We start from the raw sequence: 16,549 nt of genomic DNA on the forward strand, positions 1-16,549 counted from the left end.
CCCTGCGTTATCCGTATTGTCTCATGCTCAAGATCTAATATATCAGTCACGCCAAACAAGGCTAGATCGTGCATGTTCATGTCCATATTTACAGTATCCCGGAATGAAGTGGAAGGCCCAGAAGGGAAGAATAAAAAGAAGAGAGTGGCTGACTTAGTCTTTCAGGGAGGTAGGAGAGTCCTACGCAGGCGACAGACTGCGCTCCCATTCGGCCATCAGGTGGGCTGCGGTGCGCGGCAACTTCGGGGATGGCATATCGGCCATGGCCGGCCAGGGGATGCCGTCCGACACGCTGGGATCTGGGACAGAGGAGTCGTGGAGTGGGCGCCAGTCACCAAAACTAGTCGTGGTAAGCGCATGCATTGTTGCACAACCACACTGGCCGGATTACAAATCGCAAGGAGGGGAAGAAGAAAGAACAGGGACAACTCACCTAGTACTTGTGCGGGGACTACTAGGAGTCATCGGCGACTGGTCTTGCTTCGATTCCCACGTAGACTGACTCGACGAAGGGGTATGCATTTTCTTCGGTTGGGGAGTATCCCAGTCGTCCCAGTTGTCCTCAGTGTCGAGACGATTGGACTCGTTTTGCGCGTTCGGCCCGCTTGGGGTAGTGGAGGCTCTGTGAGCTTTCCGGGACTTCTGCCCACTTGTATCAATGCCGAATTCACTCCAGAACGACGAGTCTATATCCGCCGATTTAGAGTCTTTACCAGATAATTTCGCTCCTGCGCCTTTACTCCGTGACGAAGAGGCGGATCGCGAGGATATGCTTCCTTGCATCGACAGCCGGTCTCGGCTTCGCGAATTCGAGCTCCGGGACGGCACCGCTCTCGACTCGGTGGCGTTGATTCCTTCCTCCCCCACCGTTGCCTGCCGGATATCTTCCAAAAAGGTCCATAGACCCTCGCGCAGATCGGATGCCATCTGTTTGCCCGTGCGCACCAGCGCCTCCCGCGACGGGGGAGGCATCGTTTTCCGCCACTGCGCGATCATGTCTTCATTCGAGCTTAGAACCATCGGACTACGCTCGGCCGACGGCAGGGTCGCCGCTCGTGGAGAGCGGCCCATGCGATCTTGATCGGGCTGGCCATTTCCTGACTCCGAACCTGGCAAATTGGGGACAGGGCCCACAGTGGGTGAGAGCAAGGACAAGGTCCGCGTATGGGAACCTTGAAACACCCGCCGTCCATTTGCAGATATTTTGGTACCCTTCGCCGCCGCAGCGCGCACACTGTGACGGCGCTCCAGCTCCCGGCTGAACCGTGGTTGTGCTACCGATGGGCTCTCCGAGCTCGCGACACTGTGCTCCCTGCTGTGGAGGATCATCTCGTCGGCTCCGGGCCGGTCAGGGGATCGCAGAGGGATCAACGGTTCAGCACGGTGACTGATATCGATGCGTTTCTTGGTCTTCTCTGATGACTCCCACTGCCTTTTCAACGAGTCCAGCTCGGTTTCGGCCCGTTGGAGCTCCTCGCGGAGCTCCAGCACTTTTCGTTCCTGCGAGGCAATGGCGGTCAGGAGGCCGGACCCGTCATCGTGGTCGTCGAAGGTTACAGGGGTACCGACGGCGGGGATATGAGAGTGTCGAGTCGAGGGCCGGGTCACAGGCGTCATGGAACTGGGCTCAGCGACGTTTGAATCCAGGGCCGTCGTCAGGGGAGGTACGTTGATGGGGAAGTTCAGGGTCAAGCGTTTCTTATGGCGTGCTGCCCCATGGGGACGGGCGGGGAGCGAGGCACGTTTTTGCTGGCGGATTTGACGTTGGTGCTCGAGCTGTTCCTCGGTAAGATCGGTCGCAGACATGGAATTGGAAGGATGGTCCAGCGAGGAGCGTAGCAATGGTTGGGATGCTTCCGGCGCAGGTGACTCGGTTCCCGTGATGTCTCCCATGACGTTGGATTACAGTCGGGGTTCAGGGAGTGTGAAGAAGAACCGGGGAAAGGACAGGATCATGACATAAACAGTAGTAGAGACCGTGATGGAAAATAATATAAAAATACAGTTACAAAAAAAACACCAGTCTAAGTAGAACACACCAAAAGAATCGCAGCGGATTGGGTCGGCCAGAAAAGAAAAAACAAAAACAAATCGTTCCAAAAGAGTGGAAGAGAGTGAGAGAAAGCCAAGTAACAATCCTCCGGCACGAGATAACAACGGACGAGGGAAGAAAGGCAAAAAAAACCAAGAGGAAAGGGACACAAACTTCAACCGGAGAAAATAAAAAGGTCTGGCCAAGTCACTAAAAGTAAAATTAGAATTAGTGTCAACGAAATGAAGGTGTGGTTTTTGTCTCCTGAGTGAGTTGCAAGAGCATTTTCTCTTTGCCCATGAGGCGGGTCGAACGCGCATCCCTTCCGTGTCCAGCTCGTTCAGGGGGGGAAATTGATCGCTGTCACCGCCGAGTGATTGGCCGTTTCATCGTGGCATTAAATATAGTCCCCCCGTGAGGATACCCCGTCCTTACCGTATTGTCAATTTCCCATCAATCTCCATTCTTCGATATGCAAGATTGGCTTCCAATCGAGTGAAATGACGATGGCATACCAACTTATCAAGGCCACATGGAGCTGACAGCCGCCTGCAGCGAGTCACATGTTAAACCCATGTCTCTCGTGTTCCACCCACTTTTCATTGCTATCTGCACTCCCTCATTACAACGAGATATCAATCGGCACGGGTCCGTATCCACCCCAGCTTAAGTCATTATTACTAGTAGTACCGCCGGTCTAGATTTTCCACTTTTCTCGTCCTTGCCTTATTTTTGGCTTTCGATTGTTTCTCTCCGCAACTCGCACTGCCAATTACGTACACACAAATTCAACAACAACAACAACAACAGCAGCAATACTGAGGTATATCACATAGGACCCCCATGGAGTCCTCTTTGAATAGTCAAAGGTGGAAAGAAAAGCACAAGACAAAAGTATCAAAACAAGAAGAGAAAATCCAATAATCACAAGTCCTCAAAAAATTCACCAGAAATGAAACCCAACACATACGAAACTCCAAGGCCCGGTCCGTGATCTGATGGGAAACCAAGAAAAGAAATAAAGGAAATTCAGCGCCGAGGTGTGCACTTGCGAGATTGTCCATCCCACCCCGCCCTTACTGAGCGAAAGACGGCCGGCATGGTTTAGCATGCACCGCTCTCGAGTCGGGGTATCATCGACCTGCAGCTAACCCCTTGCAAGGATGGAGGGAGAGGACACGAGAGAATGAATTAAGCCCTTACGGGGCCAGTGGTGGGATCCATATGAAGCGAGCGTAAATTAAGATCGTAGCGGGAACCAGGCCGAACAAGAACACCGGATATGTGAACGCCTGGAAGACCATGGGGTTTTGTACAGCATAAGGAATGAAAAAAGAAATAGCCCCTGAAGGATTCAGGAAGGAATGTTTCTGCAGGGCTCAATGCAGTTAGATCCCGGGCCAGCGATTGCGCAGCCCTTCGGACCACCGCTGGTAGAGCACATCCGACAACTGCTTGGTGTGCTCCATACCGGGGACTTGTTGGCCCGGAAGGTTGGCTAATTGCGCCGGTTGCAAGCTGGGCTCAGCCACTACCGCGGATTGCCGCCGTCGGTGGCTTTTTAGGTGTGGGTTGTTTTGTGCCAAAACTAGACGCGGTCTCTGTGGGGATTCGGGTGGTGGAGCTGCCTGTGGGACAAGACCTGACAGCTTTGGATCACTGTTTCAAAAAGCTCCGTTAGCCAACGCCGATTCCGTCCGTCACGGTGAACATGAGTTCGAAACTTACCCTTGAAGTTTTTCGTTCATGATCTTGAGAATGTGGTACAACCCCTCGGGATCCACCATTTCGAGATCACTCCAGGCCTCTGCCAGGCGGGAAATCGCCTCTCGCTTTTCCTGGTCCCCAGTGGTCCCCAGAACCTCCTGACAGGACAGGCCAACAGCTTTGCTGTATGCCCGTCGTCCGAGTTGCGCTTCCTTGCTGTTCGGCTCCGAGAACAGTGTCTTCGGGCTACCGTTCTCATCAGGCCCAAAGGAGTACTGGGAGCTATACGAATTTTCTGAAGGGATCTTGTCTGATACCCGACGAAACTGCCGGACGGTCGATGGACTATTGCCAAAGGTCAAGTCGACGCCCAGGGGCTGCTTGATTCCACTGGATCGCCGCTTCCTATAGCTTCGCCGCGTAGAAGGACTACGCTCAGGTGCCGGGGCTCGTCTCACCGCGGTATTAACCGCACTATTCGTTGCGCTATTCGGAGCGTGCTTAGGCGGGGGCGGAGGGCTGGAGATGTGCATATCATTTATCATTTCCGATGCTTCGTCGTACAGGAAGTCTTGGGAATCCAAGTCATTTTCGTCCACGTATGGGTCCTCCGGGATCTTCATGGTAGGTGCTTTAACTGTGTCGAAGACCCATCCGTCGTCATCCTTCAAGTGCGTGATGGTGTTCCTAGATCACAATATTAGTGGAGGTCATGTGGAAGCCAAACCAGATGCACATACAAAGACTCAGCATAGTACTTGATATTCCGCGCCACTCCCCGTCCAGCATCCCAATCTTGTTTCCGATGGATCAACTCTTGCAGCGCTTCAGTCCTCCCCGCATTCCGGATAAATTTGTGTCGTAAAAGTTCTTTTGCACTCGGTCGACGGTCCGGATCCTTGGTGAGACATTGGGCGATAAAGTCCTTAAAGGTGCTGCTGTATTGGTCACCTTCCAGTCGGGGAGCCGGCTCCTTCGGGATCAAAAAGAGTACTTTCATCGGATGAGTGCTGGCATGTGGCGGCTCTCCGTTAATCATCTCAATCGCGGTAATTCCCAGTGACCAAATGTCTGCCTTGTAATCGTATCCGGATTGCTGAATCACCTCTGGTGCCATCCAAAACGGGGTTCCGACGAACGTGTTGCGTTGTGATTTGATATTGATCAGCTGTGCCGCCACGCCAAAATCCGCCAATTTGACCTTTCCGGTATGTGAGAGAAGCACATTCGCAGCTTTAATGTCGCGGTGAATCTTTCCTTCGCTGTGTAAGTAATCCAAACCCTGTAATAGCTGCTGGCAGATAATCGCAACATGTGCCTCATTGAAAACGCCCGGTTTCAGCTTATACTCATTAGCAAAGAAAAGTTCTGTATCTGACAATGGAAGTGTAAATTACCAGGTCAAGACAGGACCCTCCGCCTAGATATTCCATCACAATCCACAGCTTATGGCCTCGAAGAAAACTCGCCTTGTATTGCGTCACGAAGGGACTCGCGCACGTCGCCAGCACGGAGATCTCCTGTTGAATTTCTTGGATATCATCTTCGCTCGACTCGAGATCGATCTAAAAGTAGCAAAGAAAGTCAATGTGAAACTCTTCCAACCGGAAGCTACACGCGGTGAACCTACGTGTTTGACCGCAACAATCTCTCCAGTCGACTTTTCAATGGCCTTGTACACGATTCCAAAACTGCCACCTAAACGCGCAGAAACAATTAGCCAATGCCATTGAGGCCATTCTGCGACAGATGCAGCTTACTGCCCAACTCCTCCATCATCTGGTACTGGTTCGCCATATCGTCCGCCATGTTTCCGGATTTGTCGGCGCCTCAGGGGGCCACAAAGAAAATGAAAAATGAAACACAAAGACCGGGGATATCAGGAGACAATGAGCAACCCGTACAGCCAGCCAGCTAACCGTGTCCGGCGAGACCTTGGAGTTGAGCTCAATGAGTCGAGATTATCGACCTTGGGAAGGGGGGCGCGCGGAGGGAAATCAAGATTAGAGTAAATTGGTTGCTCCCGTCGTATCCAATGGTCAGCTGCCGCACTTTTCCATGGTTCGCGGAAAACAACAGGCGGTAGCGCATGGCAACCGCCGCCTGAGGCACCGAGTGGACCCTAAGGTTCTGCACCGATTAGATAATGCCCCGCATCTGGCCTCAGGCTGCAGCCCGCACCGGATTAAGTCCCCGGAGTAGGCCAATAGTATTATCCTCTAAGTAACCACCGAAGCACTACTACACCAACTATTACCAGTAGTATGCGAGAGTATAACTATCTCAAAAAGAGCCTTATTCTAGCTAAATACTAAACGACTGAACCTTGGCATCTAGTCAATATCATAGCCGCTATACAACATGCCGGGCTCATAACCCTATAGGATAGATACAGAAGAAACTCTGTCGCAACGGTGCACCTCGTTTCTTTCTTGCTGCGAATCGTGTCCAAGTCACAGGTTACGGAAAGATGGCTTGTAAGGTTGGCCAGCGTATATATAACATGAAGCGGGTCCTTGTGGATATGGAAGGTTGAAGATAGGGACCTGATAAGGACAATGCAACACCAGTCTGAGGGTGCTTGCGGACATCGTTCTATATCTCGTATTGGCCTCCTTCTGTGACTGCACAGTATGATGCAGAAAGGTTTAAGGAATCCATTTGTGCTGTATAAGGGATCGAACCCAGTATAACAAGGAGGAGACGACTAAATGCCAACTCAAGCATCGAGGAGGGAGGCCCCTTAAATAGACAAACTTGTGCAGAGACCCTCGGTTTCTACAAAGAGATTATATTTAATAAAACCCTGGAGACCAGTGGCGCCATCACGTGGCGTGCCTTGTTGGAAAACACCTCCAATTTTACTGTTACCTGGGGTTCAATTGTCTTCTGGTTGTTTAGGGACACGGACATAGTGGTGAATAGCAGAGGCTAAATGCCCTTTTTCTAATTTCTTCAAATTATGTATGAATCATGGGTATAGTCTACAACACGTATCGGCTCGAGTAGCACTTGTATATCGACTTCGTGAGATACAGTAGATGACACGATAATTCTTGAACCCAATAAATTCACACTCTGTGGTATAATAACTTCTCACATCAATACAGAACGCAGGTGATTTTAATAACTAATCTAAATGTACTTGTAGGGGTTCATAATACCGTTCTAAGACAGGTGTTAGCTGTTTTATACATAAAACGAAGATGGAAATACTTACCGGATCGTACAAATCCTTCAACTGCTTCATCAGTTTCACCATGGTCTCGTCTTGGCTGTAACCAATAAACTCCTTCTTTGCAATTCCAAGTCCGTGCTCGGCACTGATGCTACCGTTGCGCTTCTGGATCCACTCGTACACCCAGGGTTCAATGGCCTTCTCGACCTCCTTGTTGTACTCCCGCACAGAAATGTTCAAGTGCAGGTTCGAGTCGCCCATATGACCATAACCAACAACAGCGCGGACAGGGAAGGAGTTATCGTCCCCGACAAATCCAAGCTTGGTCAGACGCTCGCGGCAGTCGTCCACGAGCTGGTATAGTTCAGGAAGAGGAATCGAGACGTCGTACTTGTATGTACCACCCAGATGGCTCAGAGCCTCGGTGATACCTTCTCTCCAGCGCCAGATACCCTGGAACTGGGTCTCATCCTGCGCCAAAACACCGTCGGCGACGATACCCTCGCCCATGATGTGTTCCAAGAAGCTCTCGAGTTTGGCCATATCGTGCTCACCATTCGACCCACTGGTCTCAACTACACAGTAGAAAGGATATTCACTATCCAGAGGATTCTTGTTGCCAGTGGACTGGTGGACAAGCTGCTGACTGCGACCGTCCATGAGCTCGAAAGCGGAGAGAATCTCAGAGAGATGAGACTTTGCCTCCTGGTGCGCCTGGCGCACTTGCTCGTAGCTCTCAACACCAAAGTAGGCCACGTTGACCGCTTTCGGGCGGGGAGGGCACATGATGGAAAGTCCAGTGATGATACCGATTGTTCCCTCCGCGCCAATGAACAGCTGCTTGAGGTCGTAACCAGTGTTGTTCTTGCGCAGGGTCGAGAGAGAGTTGACGATAGTACCATCCGCCAACACCGCCTCAACACCGAGAATGTTGCCATGAAGACTACCGTACCGAAGCAGGCGCAGTCCGCCAGCATTCGTAGCAGCATTGCCTCCAATATGGCATGAGCCCTTAGCACCCAGATCCAGAGGGAACAGATGGTCCCGCTCCGCCAGGTACTGATCCGCCACCTCCAGGATAACACCCGCATCGGCGACCAGGACTCCCGAGCCCTCGTCGAAGGAGCGAATCTTGTTCATGCGCGACGTATTGATGACAATCTCATCGAACACCGGCACGGAACCTCCCACCAATCCAGTGTTGCCACCCTGGGGAACCACCGCCAATTTCTTGTCATTACAGTATTTCAGCACCTGGCTCACCTCCTCCTTGTTCTGGGGTTTCAGCACTAGCCTTGTGTGGCCACGGTACTTGCGCATCCAGTCGCTGTTGAATGGCTCGATATCATCAGCGGCATCGGTCGTCACACCATCGATCACGGCCGACTGGGAGCCCAGCAGCTCCTTGAAAAAGGCCACATCTTCGGCCGTAATCTCGGCAAACTTGGGGTCACGCTTGAGGTTGGGATACGCGCTGCTTGTATACTTAATCTCCTTGGTCGCATTGACGGCGGAGGTGACGCTAAATGAGCGAGTAGCGATGCGAGAGGGAGCACGAGAGACGATGGGCTGGACGAAACAGCGGGGTCTGGGCAGTCGAGCCCTCCGCAGAGCGACCGAGACGTTCCTGGCACTCGACATGGTGTGGTGGTTGACAAGCAAAAAAGTGAAGGTTGTCGGCCAACCGCAGACTAAAAAGCTGACCGAACCGGAGTTGGCGCCGACTCCGGAGTTGCTCACGACATCCCGACCGAACATGGAAAAATTTCCGGCTGAATAATTCGACGTGGATCAACGGTGAGCAAGACAACAAAAAAGAATAATCTATATAGGTTGTATTTGGTCTATATCCTTATTTATTAACAAAGTCATTCTAGTAGCATGATTATATATATTATTTTAATGATTGCCCTTCCATGTGACAGAAATGTACTAGCAGATATATTGTAATGAAATCATTATATATATGTTGGTCTATATATCTTGAATCTTTCCGCTTGAATCACTATCTCAATTACATATAAATCTGTGAATAGTATACTTTATTCGCTGACACAATATCCTGGAGATGGTACTTCTTGCATCCACTCAGCTGGTATAAACAATTCTTAACTTATGGGTGGTTCTAGTTCACAATAGTGAGGTGAGTATACATAGATCTGTGGCTTGAATCATAGTGACTTTTCCCCAACTGCACCAAAAAAGAAAAGAAAAGAAAAGAATGATAATAATAATAATAGCAGAAATAAAAATAGAAAAGAGCCAATACAGAAAAGTCAAAATAGGTTCTGGCCAGACTCTGAAACCCTACCAATATCAAAATCTTTATAGGACGTGGTCTGTAGGATTTGTTACTCGATACATTGCAGCCTCGTATTAATCCATGGAAGGGTTTCATCGAAGAATTCAACCCCGGTTGATTCCAGAAAAAGGTACTTTGCAGTGCAAACGAATCATCGCTCGAGGTGGTTCAGCCAAATCGAGAGCCAAGAACCGCCATCATGGATTGGGCAACAATGTCCTAATAAGGAAAGGAGCCAGTCCAGGCGTAAATAATCCGCTCAGGATGATAGAAAGTACCTACTCGAAAAAACGGCACAAACATGAGAACATAACAGTTCCAATTTCAAAGACAAGAAGCAACAACCGCCTCGTCATCATACATCCCCATCGGCCGAGTTCTTTTTTGTTTCCACTAAAACTGAGCGGAAAGCGGTTCAGGTTACGTCACTACTATTGTGCCCCGCAGATTCACAAAACATTCTTAACACCTCGAGCCAAACCTCCTTTCGTCATGACCACCATTGAGTCAACTTCTGAAAATATGTCAAGCGTTGTCCTTGTTACTGGTGCTACCGGCCTGCTCGGCCGGCAGGTATTCAACACGTTCAAGCACTCAGGGTGCTTTGTCGTCGGTCAAGGCTATTCGAGAGCCAACCCACCGACCATCCTGAAAGCCGATTTAGAGAACGAGGACGACGTTCAGCGTATCTTGGACGAAGTAAAGTAAGTGCATTGGGAAAATCTTGTGTGAGGATGTCCCCCTTCTTGAATAATTGCTCCGGAAGGGACGTACGTGTAAAAACAAAGAGCTAATCAAGGATGATGCGCCACAGACCTCAGATTATCATCCATTGTAAGCTAAAAGAGTATGGTAACGTATCTCACGGAGAAAACTGACACGCACGTCTATAGGCGCCGCCAATCGTTCTCCCGATCTGTGTGAACAAGACCCGGAGAAAGCGCGCCGGGTAAATGTCGAGGCTACGCGCACCCTTGCAGAAGAGGCCTCGTCCCGCGGCGCATTTCTCATTTACATCTCTACGGACTACGTTTTTCCCGGCAAGGAAGGTGAAGCTCCGTATGAGGCTGATGCAGAAACGAACCCTCCCAACCTGTATGGCCAGCTGAAGCGGGATGGTGAGCTTGCGGTCCTGGAAGCGACCAAGGAGACCGGACTCGGCCTCGTCCTTCGGGTGCCCGTCCTGTACGGCCCTTCTGAGAATAACTCAGAGAGCGCGGTAAACTGTCTGATCGATGCGGTGTGGAAGTCTCAGGTTCCCGAGTCGAGCGTGAAGATGGATGACTGGGCCCAACGGTATCCCACCAACACCGAAGATGTTGCGCGCGTGTGTCGCGATATTGTCATTAAGTATATCAAGGAGCGGACGCGGTTGCCGCAGCAGCCCCATATTCTCCAATTCAGCTCGGAAGACCGTATGACCAAATATGAGATCTGTGAGACGTTCGCGGAGGTACTCGGGCTACCCCTGGATAGGATGATCAGGAATAAGCAAGGGAACGATCCCAACGGAGTACAAAGACCCTACGATACTCATCTATCGACCAAGGGACTTAAGGACCTCGGAATTGATGTCCGGACTACGGATTTTGTCGCGTGGTGGTAAGTCGATATTAGGATCGTCGGTAGTGCATGAAGCTAATGCGGAGAACCAGGCGGAAACATCTGGGCGCATACAAAAAATAATAAGCCACTGCGATGAGCATTTTTGGATCATACTTGGGATTTCTTTGTGGAGACAGAAAGGCCTGTGTGAGTGCCCAGGCACTAGAGTATGACGCAGCGATCGCGTACACAGTACTGGGAAAAGTGGAAGAACGTTCCAGACAAGTTGTATCGGACTTGGTGGATATATGCCGGTGGGGTGAGTGCGCACAATAGGTGCTTATGATACAAAAAGAAGTGTCCATAATGTCTCTATTGCATAATGGGAATGATGACAATGACATCAGGAATCAGAGATTTGTATTTTTTTTTTGTTTTCTTTTTGAAGGTGTGAAACTTGGAAGGGCAGCAGGACTAGTTTCTTGGGAGACTCACCGATCCAACCGCAATTTAACGATTCTTCTCTGTTCGCCCCTAGAGTGCGATCATACCAATTGGCATCGCGGATGCTTCCCCAGTGCGCTATGCCCTATTGGGCGGGGGTAATCTCACTTGGGGATGACGCTAGACTAGAAGGGGACAACGGCAGTGACTTCGATGTGCCAAACCCACGAAACTTGGCCGTTATTTCCTGATTTTATTGTCATCGTTGAATCCGCCCTGTCAGTATTAGTTGTTAATTTTAAAAATTTTAAAAATAAAAATAGCACAGGAAAAAAAAAAGACAAAAAAGGTACACATTCCTCACCTGTTCCAATTCATCTTCTCTTTTCTCCCCTACTCCCGTTCTCGGTTTGCGATCACATTCCAGATATTCCTAGTGCGAAGGGTACCTGAATAAATTCCAACCTCCTTACTGCGTGCAGTGTCGTGCCTGCAGCTTTGCCACCTGATCGTAACCTTTTTACTCTGGTTTCGACTACAGTCTCGTCCTTCTCTCTCTCCACTCTTGACTTCCCCCCCACCCCACTGTTGATTTGCACTATATCTCCGCACATTCCAGCCCCGATTGAGATTCTGTCTTCCCTGTTTCAATGCCTCCTGCCCCCTTTTCTTAAATCTATCCACTGTGTGTACTGACTGGAGGGAAATGAGCTGGTCAAACGTCTTGTGAAACATACATGCAACGTTCAGGGGGTCGCATTCAGCGAAAAGCAGACCCATTGCTATTTCACTCGACCGTCCCCTTGGTGTGTCGATCCCTCTGTGTTTATTCTCTTGAGAGACCGCCTTGACCTGTGGTGCAGGACTAAGTCGGACACCGCTAGACTTATTTTCTACTTACATTTCATTTTATCTTTTTACTTGAGTCACTTTCGGGACCTTATTTTCGTGGAAGAATCCATTCGGTGTCAACTACCGATAACGCTTGTACTGCTGTGCGGACCCTTACGTGCGATGCTTGCCGTGTCTCTGTGACGTTGCGAGGACTGAGAACCTGTGCGTGAAGCGAACCATCTAAGATGACAGCTATGGCGATGGAAAAGCCGGAAAATGTGGCTGCGGGCCAAGGCCCAACACCCATGAAATTTTCCCGCTACCGCTCTGTGAGAAAGGCTGCGTCGCAAAAGCCACACCCAATCAACCCGCCACCGGTGTCGACTCTTCCAACTCTCCCTAGCGCGTCGCGACCCGGGCTGCAGGAGGGCGGAGCTGCGGTGAATGGGACGAATCCTGCGATCAAGAGGAGCATGTCGCGCTACCGGCGTCAGAGGGCGGCGACGGAATCATCGTCTAACGCGCCTCCACTACCGGTTCCGGGAGACCGTGTCCTGGCCCACCGAGCTAAGCCACACGCGGACGCGAATGGTGGTGCAGTCCAGCAAGCCTCACGCGGCAGCCCAGAGGATGCCAAACCGGTCGATGCGTCGTACAATGCGATGTCGGCAAGAGCTGAGAACCGACGGAGAGCGTTCAACGTTCAAGAAACGGAGGTGAACCCGTTCCTGACCGACAGCGAGGAGGACGAGGATGTGCGTCAAAAACATCGACAGGAAGCGATGAATCGCTTGACGGGAGAGGATAGGAAGCCCTCAGTACCGGCTCCACATCGGAGACACACGACGCGGGAGAGAGACGTCAGAAGGCCAGAGGAGCGGCCTCCGCGTAGGAATGCCGAAGGTCCCGCAAGCCGGCGTGCTAGCCACGACTCGAAACGTCTTTCGAACAAGGAAATGCCCATGCCTTCGCGCTCTACGGACAAAGCGAACAAGGAGGTCACAGCGATCGATACCAGTGTAGGAAATCATTTCCCCGGGATTGACGCGCCTGTCTCCGCCGTCAATGCCGGTGAGCGCAGGGTTGTTGTCCAGTATAGGAAGACGTCCCTGAATCTTCGGGTTACCCCATCCACAACAGCTCAAGACCTATTGTTCCTAGCCGCAGACTGTCTGGCGGGCGAGATTGACCCACCCAAGTTTATTATGATGGAGTCGTTTGGGGAACTCGGACTGGAGCGGCCCCTGCGTACATACGAGTGCGTCCGGGACGTCATGAACTCATGGGCCCATGACCAGGAGAACTCGTTGATCATTGTACCCGCAGCCAGCATCGACGCGCTCTCTTTATTGGACCCGCGACACGCTCCGAGTGAGCAACCTACGGATGTGACGCTCCACATGTATTACTCCCAGCGTCCGCGAAAATGGGACAAGCGCTACGTTACCTTGCGGGCGGACGGACAGATCACTTTGTCTAAGAAAGAGCAAGGCCAGGATTCAGTGAACGTGTGCCATCTGTCTGACTTTGATATCTACTCACCCACGTCCAGCTACCTCTCGAACAATGTGAAACCGCCAAAGAAGATCTGTCAGGCGATCAAAAGCCAGCAGAAATCTAACATGTTCCTGACGACGGAGAATTTTGTCCATTTCTTTTCCACCAATGATAAAGCAGTTGCTGATACGTGGTACCGAACGGTGCAGTCCTGGCGCAGTTGGTATCTGGTGACAAAGCTCGGCGCAGGCCGCCCAGCGGACCAGGCCGATTCCCCCGTGGACGCAGGCGATGCCTTGCCTGGTCACAAGAAGCCCTTCAAGCCTTTGCTCAACTTGGATTCCCCTCTCAACTCTGGCGCGGAGAATAGCGACTCGCCGATCGATCGTGTAAAGGTGTCCAAGACTAAGGAACTATTCTCCAGGAAGAAGAGCACACGAGAGCACGCGCCGCCACCCTCATCGTTTCCAAAAATGTTCTCTGATGAAAGTGATTTGTCCGCTGCGCAGTCGTCGGATGAGTCTCCTTTCACCTCCGACGGTCTTCTGGGTCGAACCTATACTCAACGCCAACGTGCGATGAAGGAGAGGGAAGAAAAGGAGAAAAAGGCTACGGAAGAACCATTCACCAATGGCCTTATCGGTGCTGTGGATACGCGTCGTCAATTTGCTGGCCAAGGTAGTCGCGCTAATAGCCGCTCTAACACAATGACGTCGACGCACGCGCCGGACCCCAATGCCATTGTCAAACGGTCGCAGTCCGTGAAGACCAAGCCGCTTGTCGATCTGACTCCTGTCTATCAGGAGCCTCCGCAGCATACTCGTAAAGGACGAGGGGTCGCGGTTGAAGCTGGAAAGCCACTTGTGGAAGCTGCGACGGGACCGGAGGTCCCTGGTGGGATTGCCATTCCACCCGCGACGACCTGGAGACGACCGGAGCTACCGTCGCCCACCACAGACGTTCGGACTCGAAAGCGCTCCAATACCAACCGCAGCACCAGTAGCCAGCAGCGCCACCAGTACTCACGCACTGCGCCTACGTCTCCGATAACTCCTGTGGACCCTTCGCAATCTCGCGAGGAACCGTTCATACCGAACAGCCTTTTAGCTCGTTCTGCACAGGTCGCGGCTGTGCCGGGGCAGCCAAAAGGCCATGGAGTAGCCACTGGCGACCGGAACGCTTCGAAGCCGATGCTGGACATGTCGCCCGAGAACCCCTTTGCCGAGGGTAGCCTGCTTCGTGATTTGTAGCCTCTTTATTTGTTATGATGATGACATGGACCATTTGTCCCCGCATTGGATGCTCATTTGCGGATGGCGTTGGGTTGATTTCTGTAGTTGACTGCATCTCGGAGCTTTTATTTCTGATTTATACCAAGTCTTCCTGGATTTGTTCAGATGATATCCTCAGTTGTTTTTGCTGACTGACTGATCCTGTTTGCTAGTGACAGTTAAACTGACAAGCACTTAGTGGCTGACCATCATCCAGTATTCTGAATCTATGTACTCGAGACATTAGTTGACTGTTTAAGCAGATCCCCTTGAACCAACAAGAATACAAACATAAACCTATCCTTAAATTGAAGCGCAAACAATTCATACGTAAATAAGCCAAGTTCATCCCCGCCTAAAAGCACCACCAGCATAGTCAATCCAACCCACACATAAACCCATCCAAAGAACAACAAGATAAGCTCCTTATACCCCCTCCGCCTCTCTAACAAACCCCACGATAACCTCCGCCGTCTCCACAGGCATACTATAAAACGGCGAATGCGAAGCCCTCAACCTGCCCGTCCGGACCGGAAAAGGCGCACTCGCCCTCATCATTTCAACCAACATCTCCTGCACCGGGAGCCCCAGCGCCCGATCCTCCTCACAGAAAATATAAGCACATGGGATATCCCGCCAGGGCTCGTAAGTGATACTCTCGGTATACGCCCCAATACAACTATGCGTTAGCTGCGCCTCCGCTTCCACCAGCATCTCGGGTGAGAGGTCATGGTAGAAAGATTCTTTCGCAGAGGTTGCACGGCAATACGAGCCCTATATAGATAGAATACCCCATTAACCACCATGTACGAAATACCAGAAGGAATCAACAACAAAGAAACCAAAAAAGAAACACCAAAAGCAAAAGAGAAAAGAGAAAAAGAGAACGCACCTCCAACACCATATTCGCCGGCCTATACTCCCCCAACACCCCAAAAAGACTCTCTCCCCGGGGCACCAAAAACGCAGTCATATAAGCCAGGAGCACAATGCCCCCCTGTAGACCCTGCTCGGCACGTTCTTTCTTCCCAAGGCCCTCGGCTGCGTTGGAGATCACAAGGCCGCCGTAGGAATGGGCGATTAGGACGACGTCTTTGCCTTCTTGGTCGATGAGGCGGGAGAGGGTGTGGCGCAGGTTGGTGGTGTCGTCGGTGAGGGTTTTGGTGGGCGGGTCGGCGCCGTTGGTGGGGTGGGCGATTGTTTGGGCTGGGTAGCCGGCTCTCAGCAGGGCGGTTTGGAGGTGGGTGAGGCTTGTTGGGGTATGCCAGGAGCCAGGGCATAGGAGGAGGGTTGGGGGGTTTTGGGGTTGGGACATGGTTGGTCTGACGGTGGAGTATGAGGGTGGTTATATGGGTGGCTGACGGTGGTGTTGGTGAATGGGGAGGTGATGTAGGAAGGTTGGGGTTTTTATATTCATGGTTGTATGGATGGATCGGGGAATTGAGGCTGGACGAGGTGATTCACCGGGTATACCGGCAGGTTTGAGATTGGATAGCAACATCTGTTTTTTTGGGGTCGAAGGGCTGTAGATTGCGTTGATTTGGTCGGAGAGGTGAGGCGATGCTCACGATCTTTTTCTTGGTCGATTAGGGTTCGGAATCCGATCGTACCTGGAATACGAACCGGCCAATTAAGGAGAGCGATGTGGGGTTTATTACTACGCGGTACTTAGTACTAAGTAGTAGTAGTAGTAGTAGTAGTAGTAGTAGTAGTAGTAGTAGTAGTAGTAGTAGGAGTAG

At 51.3% G+C, this 16,549-nt stretch overlaps 6 protein-coding genes across 6 annotated transcripts; 2 read left to right on the forward strand and 4 right to left on the reverse strand.

Annotated features, from left to right (window-relative positions):
• Window positions 1–180: 180 nt before the first annotated feature.
• Window positions 181–1,893, reverse strand: ABOM_003619 (DUF4048 domain-containing protein; the record flags this gene model as incomplete). The annotated part of the gene is made up of 2 exons (XM_022530749.1): window positions 181–340; window positions 434–1,893. The coding sequence occupies 2 exons, from the start codon at window positions 1,891–1,893 to the stop codon at window positions 181–183; spliced, it is 1,620 nt and encodes a 539-aa protein (XP_022393051.1).
• A 1,527-nt stretch (window positions 1,894–3,420) lies between these two features.
• Window positions 3,421–5,548, reverse strand: ABOM_003620 (STE20 family serine/threonine-protein kinase; the record flags this gene model as incomplete). Its single annotated transcript, XM_022530750.1, has 6 exons — window positions 3,421–3,691; window positions 3,761–4,426; window positions 4,480–5,081; window positions 5,137–5,304; window positions 5,370–5,437; window positions 5,500–5,548. The coding sequence occupies 6 exons, from the start codon at window positions 5,546–5,548 to the stop codon at window positions 3,421–3,423; spliced, it is 1,824 nt and encodes a 607-aa protein (XP_022393111.1).
• A 1,326-nt stretch (window positions 5,549–6,874) lies between these two features.
• ABOM_003621 (FAD-binding oxidoreductase) lies at window positions 6,875–8,558 on the reverse strand (the record flags this gene model as incomplete). The annotated part of the gene is made up of 2 exons (XM_022530751.1): window positions 6,875–6,907; window positions 6,960–8,558. 2 exons carry the CDS (start codon window positions 8,556–8,558, stop codon window positions 6,875–6,877), a joined length of 1,632 nt encoding a protein of 543 aa, XP_022393112.1.
• Window positions 8,559–9,711: 1,153 nt separating this feature from the next.
• On the forward strand, window positions 9,712–10,905 carry ABOM_003622 (dTDP-4-dehydrorhamnose reductase family protein; the record flags this gene model as incomplete). The annotated part of the gene is made up of 4 exons (XM_022530752.1): window positions 9,712–9,923; window positions 10,034–10,053; window positions 10,113–10,821; window positions 10,875–10,905. 4 exons carry the CDS (start codon window positions 9,712–9,714, stop codon window positions 10,903–10,905), a joined length of 972 nt encoding a protein of 323 aa, XP_022393109.1.
• Window positions 10,906–12,287: 1,382 nt separating this feature from the next.
• On the forward strand, window positions 12,288–14,789 carry ABOM_003623 (uncharacterized protein; the record flags this gene model as incomplete). The annotated part of the gene is made up of 1 exon (XM_022530753.1): window positions 12,288–14,789. One exon carries the CDS (start codon window positions 12,288–12,290, stop codon window positions 14,787–14,789), a length of 2,502 nt encoding a protein of 833 aa, XP_022393110.1.
• A 447-nt stretch (window positions 14,790–15,236) lies between these two features.
• Window positions 15,237–16,125, reverse strand: ABOM_003624 (alpha/beta hydrolase; the record flags this gene model as incomplete). The annotated part of the gene is made up of 2 exons (XM_022530754.1): window positions 15,237–15,584; window positions 15,703–16,125. The coding sequence occupies 2 exons, from the start codon at window positions 16,123–16,125 to the stop codon at window positions 15,237–15,239; spliced, it is 771 nt and encodes a 256-aa protein (XP_022393113.1).
• Window positions 16,126–16,549: the final 424 nt, after the last annotated feature.

The sequence above is a fragment of the Aspergillus bombycis genome (assembly GCF_001792695.1).
Source record: "Aspergillus bombycis strain NRRL26010 chromosome Unknown contig00009, whole genome shotgun sequence".
Taxonomy (NCBI): Eukaryota; Fungi; Ascomycota; class Eurotiomycetes; order Eurotiales; family Aspergillaceae; genus Aspergillus; species Aspergillus bombycis.